The sequence below is a fragment of the Danio rerio genome, chromosome 25 (assembly GCF_049306965.1).
Source record: "Danio rerio strain Tuebingen ecotype United States chromosome 25, GRCz12tu, whole genome shotgun sequence".
Classification (NCBI taxonomy): domain Eukaryota; kingdom Metazoa; phylum Chordata; class Actinopteri; order Cypriniformes; family Danionidae; genus Danio; species Danio rerio.
Window position 1 is genome coordinate 25883086 of NC_133200.1, and position 25953 is coordinate 25909038.

The 25953-nt window shown below is 35.4% G+C and overlaps 1 protein-coding gene across 1 annotated transcript in view; it reads left to right on the plus strand.

The window, feature by feature from the left end:
- abtb2b (ankyrin repeat and BTB (POZ) domain containing 2b) overlaps positions 1 to 25953 on the plus strand; it is a 106509-nt gene that overhangs the window by 55151 nt on the left and 25405 nt on the right. The window contains exons 3-4 of the mRNA XM_021473879.2: positions 13075 to 13224; positions 18313 to 18520. Coding sequence (XP_021329554.1) covers positions 13075 to 13224; positions 18313 to 18520 — 358 coding nt within the window. The remainder of the gene's footprint in view (positions 1 to 13074; positions 13225 to 18312; positions 18521 to 25953) is intronic.

The window sequence follows — 25953 nt, forward strand, 5'->3', positions numbered from 1 at the left end:
GTGCTCCCAACTTCAGAAAGTTAGGAGTGCCAGCAAAAATTTAGGAACGCCAGCAAAAAATTAGGAGCACGACAACTACAAATTGTAATTTTTTTTTTTATTCAGAGAAGGGAAAAAACACAATCAAATCTAACAAAAAACATAAACAACAAAATTCACAGATCATTTACACATCCTGTGGCCAGGATTTGAAATTTGGTCTTCTGGCCCTCTGTCCATCCTCCATCTACCTCTTCACTGAGGCATCAAACACCTCTAAAGGAGGACCCTCAACACTGATTCGGATAAGATCCTCTACTGCACTGTTACTTACTGTAAATTATGCAGTAAATAACTGTAAAATAGTCAGTGTTTTGCTCTAATAAAAGGAAACAGTATTATACTGTAAAAGGAGCAGGATTTGTATGAAATTGTGTAGTGCAAAAAATAAATGACAGTAATTTACTTTATGTACCCATTACAGATAGTTACTGTGATAATAAATGGTAAATTACTGCTCAACCATTAATACCCCATGTACTCTGATGATTTATGTTGCTATATATATATATATATATATATATATATATATATATATATATATATATATATATATATATATATATATATATATATATATATATATATATATATATATACTGTTCAGTTTTGGTATGTGAATGGTCAGTAATGAGGAGATAGTGAGACAATGCATTGATGATAAGCTAAATTTCTCTTCAGCCATCTCTGTGTTTTCTTTGGTTCCTTTTATGTTTTTAACATTGCGTATCAGGAGTCAACCAATGTCAATGTCACAGAGCTAATTAAAAGGTAAAGATATCAACGAGATGCATTTAAAGGCAAAAATATTCACACAGAGCAACAAAATTATCACAATCATTTTTATAACTTTGTTTACTTTTCTATGATTAATCTAGTTTGCCTAGTTTAGCCTATAGTTAAGCTTTTAAATTGCACTTTAAGCTGAATATTAGTATTTTGCTAAATAACTAGTAAAAATGTGTTATTTAAAAAATATCTTAAACAGCACGTACATACATTTTTGCAGAGACTCAATGAATTTGTCAAGAAAACTTCAAATGAAGTAGGTAAAAGTGGCATTAACAGTATAGTATAAAGGCTTTCCTAAATAAATGTATTATTCAGGTTATTTTATTTATTTATTTATTTATATTACTAAAGGTTTGGAACAACATGAGGATCAGATTATTTATTATTATTATTTATTTATTTTTTGCTTTGGATGAAGTTTTTATATTTTTATTGTTTTTATTCAATGATATGTGCATGATTGTGATAAATGTAGGCAGTTCCTTTGAAAATATGCTATGTACCAGGGATGTCACACTTCTGGAGGACCACAGCCCAGCAGAATTTAGTTCCAGCCCTGCTTCAACACACTACCTTTAGATTTAGTGTGATCAGCTGTGTTTAATTAGTATAACTGCACTGTTACTCTGTAGATTGTGCAGTAAATAACTGTAAAATAGCCAGTATTTTGCTGTAATAAAAGGAAACATTTATTATTTATTAACACATTATTTTAATGTAAAAGGAGTAGACTTTGTATGAAATTGTCTAGTGCAAAGAATTAATTCCAGTAATTTACTTTATGTACTCATTACAGATAGTAACTGACAATAAATAGCAAATTACTGTTCAACCATTACTGTCCCATCTTCTTTGATTGTTTATGTTGCTATTTATAGAGACATGCATTTTAAAGGCAGAAAACAATGATTTAGGCATCACCACACACTCCCACAGGCTGTCCGTCTTATTCTAAACACAAAGGTTAGAAAAAGTTTTCAGAAAATGCTGGCCCTTTAAGGGAGCCAGGTGTTTGATTTGTTTACTGCTGAGTGTGCTCTATTCTCTGTCCATCAATTCAGATGTAGAGTCTGATATGTTTTAGGCTTTAAATAAGAATCTACAATGAGTAAGTAAAATGTGTTCAAATGTTTGTGAGGGTTTCTAAAATAAGGCTGTGTTTTAAGTTATATTGTTGTTATCTTGAACTGCGTACTTGAAAGCTACATTGTTAGCTAGTAAGCCTCTCCACATATAACTTCTTACATTACTTTTGTTTAAGTATATGTATTTATTGGATATTGCATACTGCCATAATGTACAGATGCTAACAGTTGTATGTATCTTTCTGGCAACTCAGCCAAAATTAAATTCCATCATCTCAGTAAGGTAACATGTGCACATCGTCACAGGGAATCACAAAAACATGATACACATAGCCATCCACACACAAAAGCTCCACTGTCCGGTCCCAGGTTGTGAGTTTGTTGCTAAGTGTTTTTCAGAGCTGTGTTTCCACCTATGAATTTATAGAAACAATAAAAAAGTTTGTTGTCTTGAGATAATTATAACAATAAAAGATTGGATCCTTTGGTTTTTCGGTGTTGCCAACTTTATTTTTATTTTTTAGAATTATTTTAAACTTTTTATTGAGATTTGACACAGTTTTAAATTATTTAAAACTTTAAAATTTAAAATAATTATGTTGTGTTTTTTGCTGATCTACCCTCCTGCAGATTTCAGTTGCTAACCATATCAAACACACCTAAACCAATTAATTAGGACCTGAACACCACTTGATAATTACAGGCAGGTGTGTTTGATATGGGTAGCAACTGAAATCTGCAGGAAAGTAGATATCCAGGAACAGGATTGAGCACCCCTGCTATATACCATGGGGGTCAAACTCCAAGTTCCTGGAGAACTGCAGCGCAGCAGAGTTTAGTTCCCACCCTGCTTCCACATTACCTGTAAATTTCTAACAAGCCCTAATTAGTTTGATCAGGTGTGTTTAATTAGAGTTACAGCTTAAAGTCTTGGTCACACTGTACTTTTCTCCCTTTAGACTTCCATTCATACGCATGTGAGTACTGCAGACCTGGAATGATACCTCATGCGACATTTCATAATTCACAGCATTGGAAAGTTCAAGCTTGGAGAACGCTGACAAGCGAAATCACATCATGTGATTGCTTGATACGAATCAAAGATCAAAACATGACCTCTCTGGCTTGCTTTTTCAATCTCTAATTATTTTGTTTAATTCCACTCCTCGCTTTGTTTAATTCCACTTCGCAGTGCAGTATGACAGAATTTTGCATGCTTAAACATTAGTGTGACCGCAGCCTTACTGTGCAGACCTGTAATATGCAAGACAATATTTATATCTGCTGATTTCTTAATTTTGTTATACTTTTTCTGTTATTTGTTTGGTGCCAAAACAATAAAATAAATTTGTCTGAAAAATGTTATGCCTTCTATTTTTTAATAACAGCTAAGAATACTGATTAATTTTAGTAACACTACAATAACTATATATGACATACTATTAATGTGTATGCAGTATAATGCTGTGATTTGTAACACTACAATACAGTAATTAACTACACAGTTTCCAGTTAGTTACCACTGCTGCTCTATTACAGTAATTAACTGGCAACACTGTTGCCAGCTACTCACTGTAATGGTTCAGTTACAGTAAATTACTGGCAACACTGTTGCCAGCCACTCACTGTAATGGTTCAGTTATAGTAAATAACTGGCAACACTTTTGCCAGCCACTCACTGTAATGGTTCAGTTATAGTAAATAACTGGCAACACTTTTGCCAGCCACTCACTGTAATGGTTCAGTTACAGTAATTAACTGGCAACACTGTCGCCAGTTACTTACTGTAACCGAACTTTTACAGTGAGTGGCTGGCAACAGTGTTGCCAGTATTCTACTGTAAAAAAAAAAACGGTAAGGTCTAACAGTGTATATAACCATTGAGCCACCTTGCCGCCCTTGATTTTATTTTATTTAATAAAAATAAAATAAAACTCATTAATTTTCTTGTCGGCTTAGTCCCTATATTAATCTGGGGTCGCCACAGCAAAATGAACCGCCAACTTATCCAGCAAGTTTTTACACAGCGGATGCCCTTTCTGCTGCAACCCATCTCTGGGAAACATCCACACACACTCACACACACACTCATACACTACGGACAATTTAGCCTACCCAATTCACCTGTACCACATGTCTTTAGACTGTGGGGGTAACTGGAGCATCCGGTGGAAACCCACGCAAACTCCACAAAGAAACACCAACTGAGGCGAGGCTCGAACTAGCGACCCAGCAACCTTCTTGCTGTGAGGCGACAGCACTACCTACTGCGCCACTGCTTTGCCTCATTCATTTTCTTTTCGGTTTATTTCTTTTATTAATCAGGGGTCTCCACAGCGGAATGAATTACCAACTTATCCAGCATATGTTTTATGCAGCGGATGCCCCTCCAGCTGCAACTCAATATTGGGAAACATTCATACACACTTATTCACACGCATACATCATGTGCTCATGTGCTCACATTTCACTTGTCACAAACTTGCTTGAATGTTTTTTTTTTTTTTTTTCACTTTTTTTTGGTATCAAATTAAGGTGTCCTTGTTACACGTTGTACTCTGTGTACTTAGTACAGTAATTACAAATAATTGTAAATTAATTACAAGCAAGTAAACCTAACCCACATTCTAATCCTAATCGTATAGTAAAGACTTGTAAGCAATTAATGTTGCTCGGTGTTTAAATGAGTGGTTATGAACTGACATAGACACTAAAATAAAGTGTGACGTAATTTTTAAAAGAAAATACTTAATTGCACCTGTTTAATTGCACCTCTAAATGAAACTTGTATGTGAAAATACTTGATAGGCTTGTTAAAGAACACTTTATAACCCTAGTGAGTAAACGGTCGCCAGATTGCCCAGGCACAGGAGAGTATATTGAATTTGGTTGCAGGCATGTGTGCTCATTGTAAAGCTGATTCTTTTGTAGGGAACAGCCAGCATCAGCAAATACTTCAGGCTTTGTCCTGTCCTATATACCGAGAAGCAGACTCGCACAGACGATTCTACCCACTGCAGCTGGACAAATTTGTTGTGGGTTGGATTTTGATGGAGGGGTTTAGAATCCTGTTTGATGAGACTGGAAAGTTATAAATGGCGGTTTCTCATGCTGCATCAGCCACATCCTATGTTTGTGTTTGTGGATTTTTATTATGCGTAAATGTAATTGTTTGCAGCATACCATCTGACCTATAATCTAGACCTATAAATAAATGCATATGAAACGAAATGTCCAGTAATAATTTACTGTTCTCTCTGACTTCACTAAAGTCAAGGCCCACTATTAATTGAACAGTCGAGGAAACCTAACCAACTAATATATTTTTATACCTAGCCATATGTTTTATATTTACACACATGTACCACAAAAGCCAAAAATCAGGACTTCATGAAATCTCTGCATCCTGTGAGCTGGATTTAGCACTTCACTTAATGGAGCAGTCCAAAAAACAAAAGTTTGTTATTGATTACTCATATATCTGTCGTTGCAAATCCCTGAATACATTCGCTCACTATCAGAACACAAATTAAGATTTAAGATGGTGCTTTGTTTCAAGAGCCAAGAGGAAGCCGAAGGGGTATGCGTAGGGGTAATGGTAGCAATATATTATAGTATTGGGATTGTACGGTGGCGTGCAATGATTTTGATTGGTTGTTCTGGTAGTTCAAATTTCTTAAGTAGTTTTATAATGCCCTTGATAGTTGCTAAAGTCTAAAGTACTTATTTAATTTTAACACAAACACTTAGACCCAATCATATGGTGGCCGAGAGAGCTTACTGTGCTGCAATTTAAAAAAAAACACGTGCAATTACAAAAAACGCCAGCAAATTAAGAAAAGATCTTCATCCGTTTGACATCACACTAGCTGCAAATTGTCACAACGCAAATACATTTAGCAAAAAACACACTGCATTTTTACCCAACACAAACAATTAATAAAACACGCTGCATTTTCTCACAACGCAAACATTTTATGACAATGCGCTGCATTTTCTCACCAGACAATCAATATGTTTCAAGGAGACCCTAAAACGCGACAGACTCGGCTATTCAAGTTATGGTTATTTAGGCTAATGAATACTAAAAACACAGGAATTTGGATTTTAAAATAAACAAACAAACAAAAAAATGCTTTCTATGATCACCTACAACTTCACTGAGCAATAGTCACAGCACAGCAGAGTCTGTCACGTTTTTGAAAATTTTCTGTTGTGTTACGTTCTTTTTGTTTTGAGAGAAAATGCAGTGTGTTTCCTTAAAGGGCCATGAACCACTCCCCCCCACCCCATCCCCCCAACAACCCCCCCGTTTCAGCAGGGTGGTTTCACACCTCTAGTTTGGAAAAAGTCAGGAAAGTGGGTGTGTCTAGCTCTGTTTGGGTGGGAGTGTCGGGGGAGGGAAAAGGGGAAGGATTTGTATAAAAATGGGACTTTCCATTTGGGCACCCGCTGACTTTCACAGAGGAAAAACAAACACACACGCAGGCGAGAAAGACAGCAACTGTGTTCAATGACAGTAAAATGTTTGATACTGCACATCGAATAAGAGAAAAAACCTCTGCATTTCTCTGTAACTCAGATGCGTTGCCAAGTGTGTAGACAATCCTGTCACAAAATGCAGCGAAAATTAAACACGACGGTCTGCAATAGTTTGCTTGCAGTGTTCACATTTACACTCAGAGAGCAGCATTTACAGCCGATCTTTCAGTCCATAATATTGTAATGATATTAACTTAAACTAAGTAACTTAAAAATAATTTTGACTAAGGCCTGTCTTTAAACACTGAAAGAATACTGCTGACGATACGAACTATAACTTTGCCATCTGAGTGAACAAAGAAAGGGCAATGATCACACACACTTACTAAATATGTAGAGACAGGACAATCAACACATACTGGAGCATTTTTTTTTAAAGAAGACGAGCAGCAAATCCGGATTTCACTATTTCCAAATGAGAAAAGCTCTCGGGTAAAAATGTTCCGTACAAACCTATTTCTGCCGCGTGTCGCGTGCACTGATCCACACGTGAGTCCAGCAGCGCTTTCATACAGAGAAAATGAAAACAAAATCTTCACTGAAGCAAATTATAAAAGCAACACTGACGACCAGTATCTCCAAACAATTCTCATTCTTTTCCCGATTCTTTTGGCAACACACCGTGGTATCTCTCTGCCGTCTGAACACTGTTTCAGGTACAGTCTTCGAAGCTAGCATGCATGTTAATAAAAATTGTAGCGCATACACAATAGAGCATGCTGATTGGTTTGAACCAAGTGTTACTCATGCATTAATGCAGCACAATCAGAGACGTAATACAATAATTCCACGCACAGACGCCCAGCCTACACGCTAGAATACACTTTAAGATCTCATGGCCTTGACGCCGCTTCAAAAAATTTTTCAAACTGGAAGTAAAAATTTGCTCGAAACAATGCAAAGACAACCAATTTTCACTTTTTAGTTAAATATATGTCCTAATAATGTTTTTAGCAGTGTGGGACACATATACGACTGTCAACAGCTTGTGTTTTGTGGTGTTTTGTGACCCTCTTAGCCTAAGTCTTTGTGTTAAAACTAAAGAATACTTTACTATAGCAACTATCAAGGGCACTATAAAAACTACGTAAGCAATTTAAACTACCAGAACATCCAACCAAAAATCATTGCAATCACCCATAAGAAACCACAAAGAAACCACTTAGCCACACCCAGGAACCATTAAGAAGTCATAGCATTCAGTTGATGTCTTTGAAAGCTTATCTTCTATAGGAAAGAAGTATATCTCACATAAGGCCACTTTTAATACTGTTGGTGTTAGTCAGCCACCCTGAAGCTGTAAATGTACTGTAATAAACGTAAATCACAGACACCATTAAGAGGGTGCTTACTGTAAACAAACGTTTCACTTTGTGTACTGGAATTTATGATCCCAATGTTTGAAGGGCCATTCCCATAGTACTTTTCTGTTACCACACTACTGTAATAAATACAAACTAACCCTGTTCATGAAATCTGGAGCCACCCTCAATTGTAAATTTTGAATTCCTCCCTGTACATAATAAAGCTAGAAACCAACGACTTATCTCGACACTGGCCATGTGATTAATATGGAAAGGCACTTCCAAACATTCTAGATGGATTCCTTAAATCTCCTTAAAATGTTGTGGGTTAAGATCATTAGACGTAAACAAAGTTAAAGGCATTAGCTGTGTTTTGTTTAACTTTCTCCTTTTCTATGATGGAGGTAATTGGGGGTCACATTTTAGAGAACTGGACAAAAAAGACTGAATAATTGTACAGTTTTGTTTGTTTAAGAGTGTAATATATGAGTTGTTTTAATTAAATAATTATATAAATTATATATTTTTCTAATATATTTTATATAGTTTTATGGGTTATATTAATGAGTTATATTGTTATTGTCAAATCAGATCAAATTTAGAGAAAGGTTAGAGAGCATTTACAACAAGCATATTGTTTATGACAGTCACCTTCTCTCAATATGCGTTATATGGTTTATTATATGCAAATATGCCTAAAGTATGGCAAAAGAGCAGTCTTTCCAAATATATAGGTAAAACTACTACAACAGCAACAACAACAACAACAACCATGGACAAAACAAAATTAAAAGGGATAGATGCTGACACATTTAGGTCTAAGTGTATGTATATAACAATAATCTAAAGTCTTGTTAAGTAAAGCAAGTGCAGGGTCATTTTTGAGCAAACTATACCTTTAATATACAAACAGAAAATATGGGAAATATCTACACAATATTCAGAACAAAAGTATAACGTGATCTCTTTAGCACCAATTAACAGCTTGAACTTTTTTGTCTTTTCTGAAAAGATGTGCTATTTAATATCAAGTATCTTTCAATATTTCTAAAAGTTTTACTCTAGATTAAGCGTATTCTATCTTTCTTTTTCTCTCCAGGTAAATCTCACACTGCCTATAATATTGCCTAAACAATATTCAGTTCTGGACTCTATGGAGGCCATTTCATGACTGTCTTTGTTTTATCAGCTGCTTTTTCTCCCCAAATATGATTTCATTAGCAGTGAGTTTGAGATCATTACCATGCTGATAAATAAAACTATTTTAAATTAGGTGCCTTCTCTTAGGAACTGCATGACTAATTAACCCCTGCCTGTCCATTTCAACATTCACAATCCCATCAAATCAGGCAATATGGACAACAGTTCTGGCAGAAATGCAGATCAAACCAAAACAGAAACTGCAGTATTTTTCATTCATTCTACCATCTTTCGCCAATTTTGTCTTTCATGTCTTACTAGAACCTGCAGCTAAATACTGTATTTTCTGTTTATATATGAATAGAGAATTAAAAGTAATATATAACGTCATTTTAGCCTCACTAAAACAACAAACGTAACTGTGGGTCTTTTGCACAGTACCGTATAAAAAAAAAAAAATACATATATATATATATATATATATATATATATATATATATATATATATATATATATATTCAACATACAGTTAAAGTCAGAATTATTAGCCCCACTTTTTAAGATATTTTTCAAATGATTTTTTTAACAGGGTAAGGAAACTTTCACATGTATGTCTGATAATATTTTTTTTTCTTCTGGAGAAAGTCTTATTTGTTTATTTTGGCTAGAGTAAAAGCAGTTATTGATTTTAAAACCATTTTTCAGGACAGATTTATAAGCCCTTTTGAGCTAAATTTTTTCAATAGTCATCAGAACAAACCTTATTACCCTAATCTGCCCAGTTAACCTAATTAACCTAGTTAAGGCTTTAAATGTGAATTTAAGTTGTATAGAAGTGTCTTGAAAAATACCTAAAAATATTAATTACTGCCATCATGGTAAAGATAAAACAAATCAGTTATTAGAAATGAGTTATTAAAACTATTATGTTTAGAAATGTGTTGAAAAAATATTCTCCTTGTTAAACAGGAAATGGGGAACACACACACACACACACACACACACACACACACACACACACACACACACACTTTCTTTTGTATATCTTGTTTTGTGTTTAGCAGAACACAGAATTTAAACTGGTTTAAAACAAGTCGAGGTTGAGCAAATCACCCACATCTTGGATGGCCTGAGGGTGAATTACCTGCAAATAGCCCTTACTTTATAGCTTATTCAGAACATGGAATATCTCTTTGAAGTTCACAGATGGGATACAAGTCTGTCTTTCCTCTAAAGATCCATCCATAAATCAGAAACTGCACTAACAATATTGCTTTGTTGTTGCTCCTCTGGTAGGGTTCCATGCTTGTTTCCTTTTCCTTGGCCGGACTCTCAAACCTAAAGGCCAAAGCAAAGCCAAGACTACAAAGAACCAGTTAGAAACGTAACTGCACAAGTTTCCTCTTCCTTAACCACTGTTTTTTTCTTTTCTGATTCATCTGGACAGGAAGGCACTGTAGACAGCTCAACCAAATTAACCTATAATAGCTCTGCAAAAATAAAAAATAAAAAAGAACATACAAAATAGAGAAAGTATTGGTCTTGTAAACAATATCTGCCTCATTCAAACATCCCTTTAAGACTACAAAAAAGAAGAGGTTAAAGGAGCTGAGCATAATTTCATGTTATGTAACTCTGCCATAAATCATTGCCTTAATAAAGCCATTCTGGTCTTACACAATCATTTAATTATGTAGACGGTCAGACTGAAGTATAGAACTTTCTAGAACTTTGAGCTGACTCATTTCAGCTCAACTGCAATCAGATTATACTGGAAACATCCCATTAACTTATCAACATTGAATCACGGCGTTGTTCTAGAAAACATCATTGTGGATGTGAGAGGAGATGTTTACAGAGGAAGTGACTGTCCTGACCTTGTGCAAGCTTTGTTATCTAAGACAACACCTTGGAGACAAAAATACGCAGGCAGCATTCTCTTCTGGTAAAACTCAGTGGAGATTATTAGTAATGCTGTTTGAATTTATTCATGAAGAGTTTCATAATACCAGAATTGAATCTAGGGATCTTGTAGTTCTCGAGTTTGCTTACATTCCTTCCTCTAATATGCATTTTTCAGAATTTGTTTGTTTGGAATCGTAGTTTGTGTGTTTTTTTGAAGGTTACAGTGCATCCGGAAAGTATTTATAGCGCTTCACTTTTTCCTCTTTTTTATGTCACAGCCTTATTCCAGAATGGATTGAATTAATTTATTTTCTTAAAATTCTACACACAATACCTCATAATGACAAAAAAAATAATAAATTAAAAAATTTAATTTATTTTTGTCAAAATTCTGAAAAACCACATGTACATAAGTATTCACAGCCGTTGCTCATTACTTTGGCAGCAATTACAGCCTCAAGTCTTTTTGAATATGATGCCTCAAGCTTGGCACACCTGTCTTTGGGAGTTTTTGCCCATACCTCTCAACCTCTATTAGGTTGAATGGAAAGTGACGGTGTACAGCCATTATTAGATCTCTTTAGAGATGTTTAATAGGATTTAGGTCTGGGCTCTGGCTGGGCCACTCAAGGACATTCACCAAGTTGTTGTGAAGCCACTCCATGGATATTTTGGTGGTGTGCTCAATAAGTCTATTGGATCAATCCCTTCACCATTAAACTGACTAAATGAAGTAAACAATGTTTGATAACATCAACTTTTGTTTGCCACTTTGTTCTTGTATAGGGGTAAGTAAATAATAATAATAATAATAATAATAATAATAATAATATTTTCTTACATTTATATACCACTTTTCTGGGCACTCAAAACACTTTACACATAGGGGGAATCTCCTCATCCACCACCATTGTGCAGCATCCACCTGGATGATGCGACGGCAGCCATTTTGCGCCAGACTGCACACTACACCAGCTGATTGGTGGAGATGAGACAGAGTGATGAAGTGGGCAGATTTGGTGGGGTTAAAGGACATCCTGGGATTTTTAATGACCACAGAGAGTCAGGATCTCAGTTTAACGTCTCATCCGAAAGACGGCACTATACTGGGGCGTTAGGACCCACACAGACCACAGGTTGGGCACCCCCTGCTGGCCTCACTAAAACCACTTCCGGCAGCAACCTAGCTTTCCCATGTGGTCTCCCATCCAGGTACTGACCAGGCACAGCCCTGTTTAGCTTCAGTGGGCAAATATGTGAGAGTTGGAGAGAGCTAGCTGCCGGCAGTTGTAGCCTATTGATTAGTGAGCTGGACTTGTAACCTAAATGTAACTTGTGTTTCTCTTTGAGTTACAAATTACAATCCATCTATCATTTGTACAGTGTCCTCATTATTCCAAGATTCTTTCTGTTCTTCTTTACCTGGAAGAGTCTCAGTTTACCCTCTTTAAAACACCAGTACACCCTATTTAGGTGTTTTTTATTTCTAAAGTTACTCTGCATTTACACTTGTGGCACCGAGACAATCAAGCTTGGGCAAATAATGGAGAAAATTCCAATCAGTGGCCTCATGTTGAAGGTATCATCATGCACTGTAGACTTTACACAAAGTATTTTACAATGTTTTAAAAATACTAAAATACAAAACATTAAACTATTTAGACACAAAATATAAACAATTTCATTAACCCTACCAAATACAAACTACAAAATACTATTTTGTATTTGAATACGCGTTTAAAATGCATGTATCATATATACTGCCCAAGTGCAGTTCTATGAAAATGGACGATTTTTAAAAAGAGGTATGGTGCCTAACCCCACCCCTAAACCCAACCATTATTGGAGGATTAGCAAGTCATCCTAAAATGTACAAACAAGATCGTACAAATTCATACGAATTAACCACTAAATCAAAACGATACAAAGTGGCGTGAGATTGGATTTTGCAGTATTTAAAATTACAAACTTGACATGTGCTTTAAATTAAAAAAAAAAAAAATTATTACTTGTATTTACAAAATTATTTTATGTTAAGTGGCTGTAACAAAAAGATTTATTTGGCTGAATTTATACAAACAATTTAAGTTACTTTATTTACTTAATTTACTAAATTTTATTAAACATAACTAAATTTAATTTGGTTTTTAATTCAACACAAATAAATAGTTTGCAACAATTTTTCAGACATAATTTTTGTGTGTGTGTGTGTGTTTGACTCTTGACATTACAATTAATCTTTACCAAATTCCTTTTTTTATATTCAGGTGTTCTATCACTTCCAGCTCATTTCAGCCCATACACAGAAGGACGTCAGACAGGATTGGAGACCAGAGAAGATGCATATGCTGAATTGGAGCTGCGGACACTCGAGCAGGCCTTACTGGCTACATGTGTAGGCAGCATCTCAGAGCTCAGTGAGTTTTTAACTTCCTTCCTGCCCGTCTGTCTGTCTGGTTTTATCTGTAGATAGAATACTACAATTATATCCAAATGTATGAAATTTAATGTTGCCTATACCCTATTTACTCTGGAACAAATCACAGAATAATAGTATTAAAGATTGCCCAGTAGATATGTCCAAAACATATTGTTTTGCTTGTTTAACCACCATCAAGACATCAGAGACAATGGACAATCTTAGTATAACTGGCTGAGATGGGGAAGTTTTTCTCAACAGAATAACAGGGAACTCACATCTCTGAAACTTTTAAACATATAATAGGCTTTATATCAAATAGGCACTGTAAGTAAGGGATAAAATACCTTGATTTTGTAGCATAAAGCCAGACAAGGTTTTCAGCAGCCCCGACATTAAGATTGGTGTTGGATTAGTGTTGTATTAGCCTGAAGGGGGTTACTCTGCGATAACAACCACCTGGATCTACTTTATCCTGTTTATTACAAGTGTACTTACAACGATATTTCATGGCAATTTCTAACTTTTTATTTAGTGCCTAAATTATATGAATTTAATTGATCTCATTTGTACAATTTAATACAATTTGCTCATCCCACAATCAGTTAGGTTTAGGGGTGGGGTTTGATGCCACACCTCCTTTTAAAAATTGTACATTGACTGAAATTAGTCACTGTTTACTTGCCACAAAACGTAAACATTAGGCATGAAACATTGTCATAGTTATTTATTTAAAGGTCCTATTAACCTACATAATGAACCCCTTCCCCCTCCTCCTTTAAAAACAGAACATTAGTGTTTTGTTTTATCAGACATAAAATACCTTGTAATGTCATGAGATTCCTAATTATTCCTAATTGGAATAAAGTATACCAGACAGTTGTTGAATAATTGTCAGTAAACCACATATTTGACATTTAAATTACTCCATTTGGACCTAAAAACTTCATATAGCTACATTTCTTTACATATAGCTACATTTATATATATATATATATATATATATATATATATATATATATATATATATATATACACACACAGTTGAAACACACACAGTTGAAACTAGAATTTTACATACACTGCATAAAAAGGCACATAATCATTAAAAAAGTCAGATGTTAATGTGACTAAACTTGTTCTCTTTTAGGTAAGTTAAGATTATCAAATTTGTTTCTGTTATGCTTAACAGAAGAATAATGAGAGAGAGATTTTTTGAGAAATGTATAACTTTTCTTAAAAGTCAAGTTTACATACAATAAGATTATTGTGCCTCTGAAAAATGTCAGATGATGGTGTCAAGGCTTTTGGAAGTTTCTGACTCCTTCGTTGTGTCAGAACATGGGATAATCAACAAGCCAGAATCAACAAAAAAAGCCAGATTGCAATTTGCTAAATTGCACTGGGAAGAATAATATTTTTTGGAGACATGTCCTGTGGTCTGATGCAGCTAAGATTGAACTGTTTGGTCGTAATGACCAGTGTTTCATTTGGAGGACAAAGGGGAAAGCTTACAAGTCTAGGAACACCCTCCCAACTGTGAAGTATGGCAGCATCATGTTGTGGGGTTGTTTTGCTGCAGGTGGGACTGGTCCACTTCACAGCATAGATGGCATCATGAAGAAAGAACATTATGTAGAAATATTGAAGCAACATCTCAAGACATCAGCTAGGAAATAAAGCTTGGCCACAACTTCCAAACAGACCATGACCCTAAGCATACTGCTTAATTAGTTAAAATATACTTTAAGGACAACAGAGTGAATGTTTTGGAGTGGCCATCACAAAGTCCTGATCACAATCCTATAAAAAATTCATGGGCAGAATTGAAAAAACTTGTGCGAGCAAGACAGCCAACAAATCTGACTCAGTTACACCAATTCTGTCAGGAGGAATGGGCCAAAATTACTTCAAACTAGTATGAGAATGTATACCCAAAACATTTGACCAAAGGTATGCAGTTTAAAAGCAAAGCTAAAAAAATACCAAGGAAAAGACTGTAAACGTTTGACTATCTAGAAATTAATAAAAAATTTATTTAATTTTTTTTTTTTTTGTAGCATTTTTTTAGCATTTAGCAAATGTAAACATTTAGGTAATCCTAACTAATCTAAAATAGTAAACGTTTAGTATAATTTACCATCAGACATTTAACAAAATGGTTATGTTCCTTTTTTTAGAGTGTATCTAAACTTCCAGTTTCAACTGTATATAAAAGCACTGCAATAAAATTCAAACATTATATTTTTTCTCAACCATTTACCCCAGTATGTAGACATTTTATAGGCTTGTTGTCTCCAGGAAAATGTCAGTACTTCCATATCATACACCTCTTTTACAAGCTCATGTCATTCACCTACAGGATAGCATGAGCCTTGAGCCATTTGTTTGTAATTGCCTTTTTGCTATTTTTTAGTAGTGTATTAAGAAGATACATTTGAAGAGTAAATTCCCAAATAATTAAAAAATAAAAATTACAATCTAGATTCAATTGCATTATTACATGTATCTATTTATTCAAATCTTGCTAATATGTGTGTATAATATTAAAATACCAAAATATTTGGAAATGATCAGCCAACACATTTCCACATTATCTCCAGCATTCACCATTTTTTATCTCTAGTTTAAAAAAAATATTTTATTTTAGGTGTTACAAAGGATCTGAATATTTTTTTTTCTCCAAATAAATTCCCTCCATGAATCTGAATTATTGTGATCATCTGTGTTTCCCAAATATTTAACCATTCCTCTATTTTTTAAATAACATTGGCTTCCTTTTTCCATTTCTGTTTTATATACATTGTTGAGTGCTTTTTTATGTCAAACAGGAGTAAATGATTGAATATAGCTAGGTTTCTGACAGAAATGCAACAGTATTTTTACGTTTCAGTCCTCTGCAATGAGACACACTTTGAGAAATGCTGCAGATGGATGATAAAAATGCTTAAAAAAAATTCCTGTGGAACAGAAAAAACTGTTGTAAATATATAAAACTAAATAGGTGGTATTGTGGCTCAGTGGTTAGCCCTGCTGCCTCACAGCAAGAAGGTCACTGATTCGAGAGCTGGTTGAATCAGTTGGCATTTCTGTTTGGAATTTGCATGTTTTCCCCCAGTGTTCATGTGGGTTTCCTCCTCAGTCCAAAGACATGCACTATAGGTGAACTGAGTAAACTAAATTGGTCATGTATGTGTGTGTGTGTGCGTGTGTGAATGTGAGAGTGTATGGGTGTTTCCCAGTACTAGGTTGTGGCTGGAAGGGTATCTGCTGCGTGAAACATATGCTGGAATAGTTGGCCGTTCATTCCAATGTGGCGACCCCTGATAAATAAGGGACAAAGCCGAAGGAAAATGAATGAATGAATAAAATATGTTTCAGATTCATTTGTAAACTGTACTGCACTTGTTTGGTACACATACTGAATCAAAACACCATTCACTGTGGTTAACAGGGTCACAGTGCTTGCGCTAACACTCTGGATTGTAGCAAGTTTCGTATAGATACACAGTTGCTTGGTGTTATCTCTGCAAACACAACATGGAAAAGGAGATAATGTGGAGGCTCTTTATCTTTCCGGCCTGACTACTCTATTATTTTATCCTCTAAATAAACACCACCGTGTTGTTCCCAAAGAAGAGGCATGTTTGTTTTCTAAACAGAGCGTTCCTGAATGGAAATGGAGAAAAAAAAGACAAGGAAGTCTGGAAAAGTCTTTTGGTGCCTTTAAGTGCATTGTGTATCTGTTTTCTAGATAATTCCTGAAGGAAGTTAAAATACACACCTCTCAAAGGATTCAACCACCTTAACAAGCCTATCCCCTGACTTCATAATGACGACTCATCTGCAGTAAAAAGAAACTTGTCTGTTGCAACACGATCCCCTAAATAAAAGTAACATCTGGTCTTGGGGTATTGTGGAAAGTGGAAATTGAAGTAAATGTAATTTAGCTTTATTTTAAAGTGTAAATACAACGACTACAGTGGCTCATTCAGCAAAAGTCTGACTGATGGTTCATTGTACAATGTTTTAGTTTCCTTCTCAAATGAGTTTACATTTGAAAATGGGATATTTCCCCTACAGTGAAGGAGATCCTTTGTTGGCATAAGTTGTCTTTTTCTGAGCTGTTTTAGCCGTGTTTACCCATCATGCCACAGGCCCAGCAGTGACAGGGTTGGCGGCTCACCATTAGAAGTCATGAATTTCCTAATGCAAATGCTGAACACTTTGCTGCTTGTCTCCCGCAGCACAAGGACACGTTTATGCAGGCCAAACATTCAGTAAGGCTGAAGCCACTGCAAGACAAGCTGAATGAAGTCAATGAGAGTTGTCTTTGTCCACCGCTTGTGAGGTTTGCACCTCCCGATGAGCTCTCATTTAGGTTTGATCCAGCTGTAAGAAGCAGTGGACAGTAGGGCATCTGTATGTCCTCAACTGCCATGGAACCCTAGAAATACGTACATTAGAGCTCCATCGAAACTGAGACCAGTCTGAGATGGGAAAAATCCGCTGGTGGTAGTCATTTCAGAGTTTGGAGAGATGGTTAAAAGCAAGGGTGCCCAAAGTTTTTTATATGAAGAGCCAAAAGAGTCGTGGGCCGAAGATAAATATACCAAACTATTTACATTAAAGTTGGCCTAATTCCTAATTCACTGCATTATATTTAAAATTAAATAAAGTACATTACTTTGAATCGTTTTAGCTAATGAAGTAAAAAGCTTTTATTTATAACTCCCCATCATTCTTCCTTTCTTCTAAGATGGAAGGGTGGGCCAAATCAAAGGTTACTATGGGCCAACGTTGGCCCATGGGCCCCAGTTTGGGCATTTCTGGTTTAAAGGGAAAGGTCTTATTAAAGTTTCTAGTTTCCACTGAGCGATACGGCCAGAGGAAACTAGATACACCCAGCGACCTTCTTGCTGTGAGGCGACAGCACTACCTACTGCGCCACTGCCTCGCCATCACATTCTTTATATTAGGTATATTCAAATGACATTAAAGCTCAACTTGACTGGACTTGATACTCATTGCATGAAGTGTATTTTAATGCAGTTGTTGATTTACCTCAATCATTGTTCTTATCAAGGTGACTTGGTGTCACGGGCTATGCACCATATGCAGCGCCTCAGTTCTGTCCGTCATGGGCTCAGTCCAGCTCGTCATGCCCGTCAGCAACCTGTTTCCTGGTCACCAGACGCCCTCCACACTCTCTACTACTTCCTGCGATGCCCTCAGATGGAGTCTATGGAGAACCCCAACCTGGATCCACCCAGGATGGCCCTAAGCAAAGAAAGGTAAGCCTAATTACTGTTCTCTTGCGAATCCCTAATCTCCAAATCACACAATGGGTGCTGAGCTAATTATCAGACCCCTAATGCTCTATTGGAATTTAACTATACACTATTAAATCCAACGGCCTCAAGGTACTTTAAAGCTTTTAATTATATAGTAGAAATGTTCAGAGCTCCTCAGACCCCCGTTCCAGCTGCTGTACTTGGAAGTTCATCATAATTAGTTCTCAAAGAGAGGTTTGACTGGGTCATTAGCTGTTGAGGATGGTTTTAAGAATGTCCCAAGGGCAATACCTGCTTGCTAAATGTAAATAAGAAAGGTTTATTTTATGCATGGTTCGTTTACAGATACACTGTAAATATTGGTTTAGCTCTGAGGTACTTTTGAAAGGATGCCCACTTGAGGAAGTTACTGTACTTGCTAAAGTAAAAGGTCACAGCTTTGCTAGCTATAAAAAATAGCTACAATTACGTCATTGAAGGGGACAATAGACCCTGTTTTTTGTAAGTTAAAGGTGCAGTAGGTTATCTCCAAAAATGGTAACCGCTTAGCATATTATCTTTGGACGTTGGGGAGGGACTGTGATTCAAAGTCACACCTCCTGAAATTGCAAAGGCGCACTGTGTCACAACTGCAGACAACCCATTAGTTCATGTCATTCGTCAGTTAGTTAGTGTTTAGCCAGCGGCATGCAGGATTTACATTTTTTAAAGCAACTTCAGCTCAGTAAAGCAGGCTAGGCGGAATAGCGGTATTTACTGATGTTTTGTTGTTAAACTAAATATAAATCTACATCATCGATGCTGTCAAGGGTCCCTTATAAAACTGAAAATAGTCACATAAATCTTTCGCTGGGAGATTACAGTGACTGAACAACACGTCTTTGCATAGAAGCAATTCATAACAACAAAATCTAACATAAGCTTAGCCTGACTAAAATAGTTTTAAAACAGAACATTACCTGTCTAACAGAAATACTTTGGCTATGATTTCGTCCTTCCTCCAGCCTGCAAAAGTTGATTTCACCGCGTCTCTGATTGTCTATTGATTGCGCGGCGCTCATGCAGGCGGGTACGCACGAATGGCGGATCTGCGTGAACAGATGCGCAGAAGTCTGAAACTACATTTGCTGACTAACAGTTTGAGCTACTTCAAATCAAATCAAATCACTTTTATTGTCGGAATTATGGGAGATGTTGGCCCAAAAATATTTAATTGGGTGAAATTTTTTTTTTGTTTTATGCCTTAAACCAGAATATAAAAATACATATAAACACATTTAGATCATTTACTTTAATCATTACTATTGGACTGAGAAGAGACTTCAGCACAACCAGCACAACAACAAAAAATGTTTCTGAAGACAATCACCTACTGCACCTTTAGTTTTTCATTATATTGTGATTCATGTTTTATGTTGTTATTGTTGTTATTGTTGTTTACAAATTTTCAATTGCATTATGGTACCTTGATTGCTCCACAGCCAACCTTTGAAGTTGAAAAGATTTAAAAAGTAAATGTCATTGACATTTTAATAATTTATATATATATATATATATATATATATATATATATATATATATATATATATATATATATAATATTGTTTACATATATATATATATATATATATATATATATATATATATATATATATATATATATATATATATATATATAATATTGTTTACACTAAAATGTAAATAAAATAATCTTTTTAATTTGTTCTTTTTTTTTTTTTTGAACAAAGATTAATATGCCAAAATGCAAGTCATAACGTAAATAAAATAATAATAAAAAGGCTGTTCATTAAATTATTATTTATTTATTTTTTGTTCACTGCCTCAACACCCTTCGGTAACCTGATTTTACCAAGTAGGACATGTTCCTTGATTAGCATCTATATTGATCCTGGAGCATTCCAATCTGCAAATCAGAAAAAAGGTCTATTACGTTTAAGCTTACAGTAGGTTTATGCACTCTGATTTTGGGAATAATTTACAGTTATGGTTGGGTTTAGGGGTAGAGAATATGTATGGATTACATTTTCCAACAAAATAGATTTTCAAGGATCAACATATATGCAGTCCAGGATAGCGTTGTACTTGAAAAAATCATGACATGCCAACACTCTTAGTAGGGTATACATATTGGCAATGTACCATGCTACTAATAGCATTGCACTTTTGGCTACCTTCTTACAGTAGCTAACATTCTTGTTTGTAAACTACATTATCCTTTTATGATAAATGGTTGTTACAGGAGAAGGCTATCTTGCTGAATAAAAAAATCAAAGTCTTTTTTGTAAATTTTTGTGCACATTATTATTTGGGCAAGTACAAAGCAATCCTGGATTAATATCTACGTTGATCCTTGAACATCATTTTTTTTAGAAAATGTAACCCAAATCTATTCCCTACCCCTTAACCCAACTATAACTGTAAATTATTCCCCAAATTAGAGGGGAATAATGGTTGGATAACAATCATGTTGAAGTGCATAAGCCTAACCTTAAGTCTAAATTTAACACAAATGGTAAATGTATTCCTTTATTCTTACTGGCTGATTGGAATGTTGTTTCGGGATAAACGAAGATTTGAATTCAGTAACATGACCTACTTGGTGAAATCAGGTTGGCTAGATGTTTGTTTCCTACTTTGGTGTTTGTCTGCATGTTGCAGTTGTGTGTAGAGTATGCATTTGTACGCATTTAGCCAAGCTTGATATTGATGGAACACTTGTGTAAGACTTTCAACTAACCAACAACAGTGGAGTCTTACTGCCAAATCAAGAATCTTTCTTAAAGATCATGCCAGAAAAGGTTTCCAGCAATATTGGAGCACTTGTGTACATGGAGGCCAGAGAGCAGGATGGGATACAGGTGGTGCTTCGTTCCTGGCAATAATTACGGTAAAGGGCTCAGTTGTTATTTAAGGTCTCCTCAACGTGCCTTCTATTGAAAATGCTTGCTTGAAATGAAACCACAATGGTGCACAGGCATACTGTGTGGTCTTAACATAGACCTGTAAAGCAAAAGGGGGCGTTCTGGATACAACAAAGTCTGGATATGTGAGCTAGATGTTGGTAATATTAAGTGTTGATTTATGATGGCTGAAGATGGCCTGTGTAACTCCTGCTGAGTGGGTGGAGAGAGGGAGGAAAGGGTCAAAAAGGTGAACGGGAGTGCTGGGTGGTAAGTGGTTGCACATCAAGGAGTCACTGTAAGATGAGAGCTGTAAGACAAGACCATATCAACTCTGCTGTACACAACAGCTTTGATTATTGCTAAACTACTTCTATGCCTATATTTATCTGTGGATGAAAAGTCAGTAGGTCAAGTTTTCATGCTAAACAATGACACATAGTACAGAGTTGAAGGCAATCTTGTCAAATTTTAAACCTTTTAATGAGCAATTATGAACCAAAATCAACTTTTGGAAACAGCTTGGACAGAAATGTGTGTAGGTATAGTGTGTCCACAGTCATATTAGAGTGATATAAACACAATAAGTCTCTATTTAATAATTTTCTGGTGGTAAAATAGGACACAAATTCTATTTTACAAAAATTATTTTAAACACAGAAGATGAAATCAGCTGACAAAATCTCAAAATTATATAGTTTTACCACAATTAAAGCTAACAGGTGCTAACATTGTCTTAACTGATGCTCAACACGCAAAAGTCTTTTTTTAAGTACTCAAGGGTTTCTTGAACCTTTAAAAATATAATCCAAGTGATGTTTGTTGGAGAAATGCTTTTTAAACACATTTTAAACATAATAATTTATTTGTCTTTGCCAAAATTACACTACAAACATGTTGCTAGTTATTTTGCAATGTATTAATATTCAGCTTGAAGTGTAATTTAAATAATTAATGAGGTTATTTGGTCATTAAACAGCAGTGGTTTGTTCTCTAGCCAATTGGAAAAAAAATATCTTGAAAATTGACCTCAATTAAATTAAATAAAAATGTGATTTTTTTTTTATTCCAGACAAAATAAAGAATAGTACATCCTAAAGAGCAAAACTATCTAGGAAATACTTTGAAAATATCCTATTCTACATAATTTTTGAAATATTTGAAAAAAAAAATAAATAAATTTCCAATAGCTGTATATAGAATAAGATGCTTTTGGGTTTTCAAATATATGTATCCATATAATAATTCCAGATCCAGATACTGTATTAGAGCGTTTTTGCAAACATGTTTATTTAGATATTGCAAGGGGTTATAGGTAATGGTATATTTATCCTAATATTCATTCATCAATTTTCCTTCGGCTTAGTCACTATTTCAGAGGTCGCCACAACAGAATGAACCACCAACTATCCTAGCATATGTTTTACACAGTGCATTCTCTTCTAGCCGCAACCCAGTATTGGAAATCACCTATTTGCACACTTATTCACACACAATTTTGTTTACCCAATTCACCTACAGTGCATGTCTCTGGACTATGGGGGAAACCGAAGCACCTGGAGGAAACCCACGCAAACACTGAGAGAACATGCAAACACACAGAAATGCCAACTGGCCCAGCCAGGACTCGAACCACTGACTTTCTTGCTGTGAGGTGACAGTGCTATCCACCGAGCCACACTGCCGCACTATTTACCGTAATAATTAAAGAAAAAACATAATAAATGAAACAATTTAGAAAAATGGTGAGCATTAAATAATCTACATGCAGTTTTTCTTTGAACCGAGGTGTTGTGAAACTGCTGTTTATATAACACATATTTGAAAGTCACTTATCAGTATAAAAAGACCATTTCATAAAATCTCAAAGGTGGGCTCAGAGGTGGTTTACTATTTACACATGATTTTGGATTCAATCAAATATATAAAATAATGCACCCATTTAAAGTAATGCTGAGATTAATCACCATCCACTGCCAAACCGCTTGAAATTCCTGGCTAGAAAACCACAGCATTTAATATGCAACGGCCATAGAGTCGCCTGCCAGATGCTAGTGTTTGTATATGACTCAGAGAGACTTCAACGGAGACTTATATATGTTTATAGCAAAGGAAGCAGCCATGCGGTCTCAATAGTGAACTCTTAATCACCGTTACACATCTCTAGTGTAATCTAGTCATGTTAGAGGCTTTAACACGTGCGTAAAAGTCTGTGCATGCTATGGTCTGCCAAATTAGCCCAAAGTGCTATACCGTTTCCACTAACCCTGATTAGCCAAGCTTTGATGTAGGCTGAAACTGAGCTCGGATTTCGGGTCGAAGGCCATAGGTTGAACTTGAGCCCTCGAATCAGAAGCACGGGTCATTGTTGAGGTGCGACCCAGGGGCCAAAGGAACAAGAGACAGAAGGACACAGAAAGACGTTTGTTTTACACTAGCAAAACACTTTGACAAGAGAACAAAGCCAAGGTTGTAAAAATGTCGAGGAGCTTAAATTTCATGCTGGTTTTGTTTTGCATTCATAAAAGAGAAGGTCAGAGGAGTGGACCGTGTGTCAGAAGTTAGGGCTTGAGTAGATGTGTCTGAAACTGTGGCTGATACTTGTAGTACTAGCATTCTATGTGTCTCTTATTTGTTGTTTCATGAAGGAAAATAGCTTACAGGCGTAGTGTGTTTGGATTTGACTGCTGTACATGTACAGTAGCTTTTAAATAGCTGCCAGAAGTGTCAACATCATACAAATAGAGTTTTTGTATTAAATGAGTGGACTAAAAATACAATGTAAGATAAAATGATTTATTTAAACAACCATTGATAAATACTTCATCTGAAAAGGGTTCATAAGAAATCGTTGTAATAACGATATGAAATTTCATGAATATGAACGAGATTTTAACGCACAACTGTTATTTGCTCAGTTATATCAAATTCCAAAAGTAATATTGTTTGAGATGTCCTTTTTAGGACAAATTAACATAACCAAATACGTCATAACTGGTCTTTATCTTTGTCATGACAACTTGACATTACAAAGACAACAAAACTTGCCATATATATATATGTCATAAACATGACTAAAAGAATGCCATTATAATTGTGTAACACATTTAAGAACAGCATCATTAATATTTTCCTGACCCCAACTAGAGTGGTGTAAATTGAATTTATCATTAAAATGTCATTAAATAGTAATGACACTGTTATAAAATTATTTGATAAAAAAATATTTGACGTATTTAATAAAAAATATTAACAAAATTAATTTTGTTCCGTTGAAAAGAGTGATAAAAAATAATTCATGACAATTATAATGACCTCATTTCAATCATGTTTATGACAGATCTATGGCAAGTTATGCTATCTTGGTAATGCTTATTATGACAGGTTATTTCGTCATAACAAAGACAACGTCACCGTTGGATTTTTTGGTTTTGCTGTTATATACTATAATTTGTTTCTGTTTAGTACAGCATATTATTTACAGTAAATAATTCAACTGAAAAATGATGCCTCATATGATTCATTGACAGTTTAATTGATCACTAAATTAGGATTGACTTGGATTTAAGTTGCTTCGATTTAAAAATGAAAATTGGCAAAAAATAAAAATAAAAATAAATTGCCAAGTAACTTTTAGCTTAGCTTGCTACATTTCCTAGGGGGTAGCTTTCAGTGTAGTTAAGCTACATTTTAAGTAGAGTAGCTAATAGCTTAGCTCACTACATTGTTCAAGTAACTTGCCCAATACGGTCTATATCAAATAGGCCCCATGAGTAAGGGATAAAATACATCTAGTCATTATCGCAGCATAAAGCCAGACAGGTTTATCAGCAGCCCGTCATTAAGTGGATCTTTGTCGTATTATGACTTTGTACCTGTCTATTGCTCTGGGTGGCGACCTGCTTCAAATGCAGGTGTGTGTAGGTATATACAGCACACATACAACCGGCCTCTGAGCGAGCTAAGAGAGGATAATGTGAGCTCTACTGGTGTTCCTATTGGCTGTCACTCAAGAAAGTCACTCTTCATTTGCATAAAGTTGAAAGATTCTCAACTTTGTCGCTCGACACGGCCACCTGGTCACTAATGGTCACTGTCGCTTGCATAGAAGGAGGTCGCCGGAAGTCACACACTCTTCATTGAAATGAACGGTTGCTTGTAGTCTGAATGAGGCTTTAGCCTGAAGGGCTTTATTCTGCAATAACAACCACCTGGATCTACTTTATCCTGCTTATTTCAAGAGTACTCGGAATGCTGTCTCACAGCAATTCATAACTTTTTAATTTATAGTGGCTATTTTGTATGAATTTGCATGATCTCATTCGTACAATTTAGTACGATTTACTCAACCCACAATTTGGTTTAGGGGTGAGGTTTGGTGCCACGTGCTCTTATGAAAGCCTACATTTTCACACAACTGGACTCCTACAATTCGTACAAATTAGCCACAAAACTGACAAAACATAAAATAGTTACATTTCCTCACAATATCAGGCTGGAGAGTGTTATGAA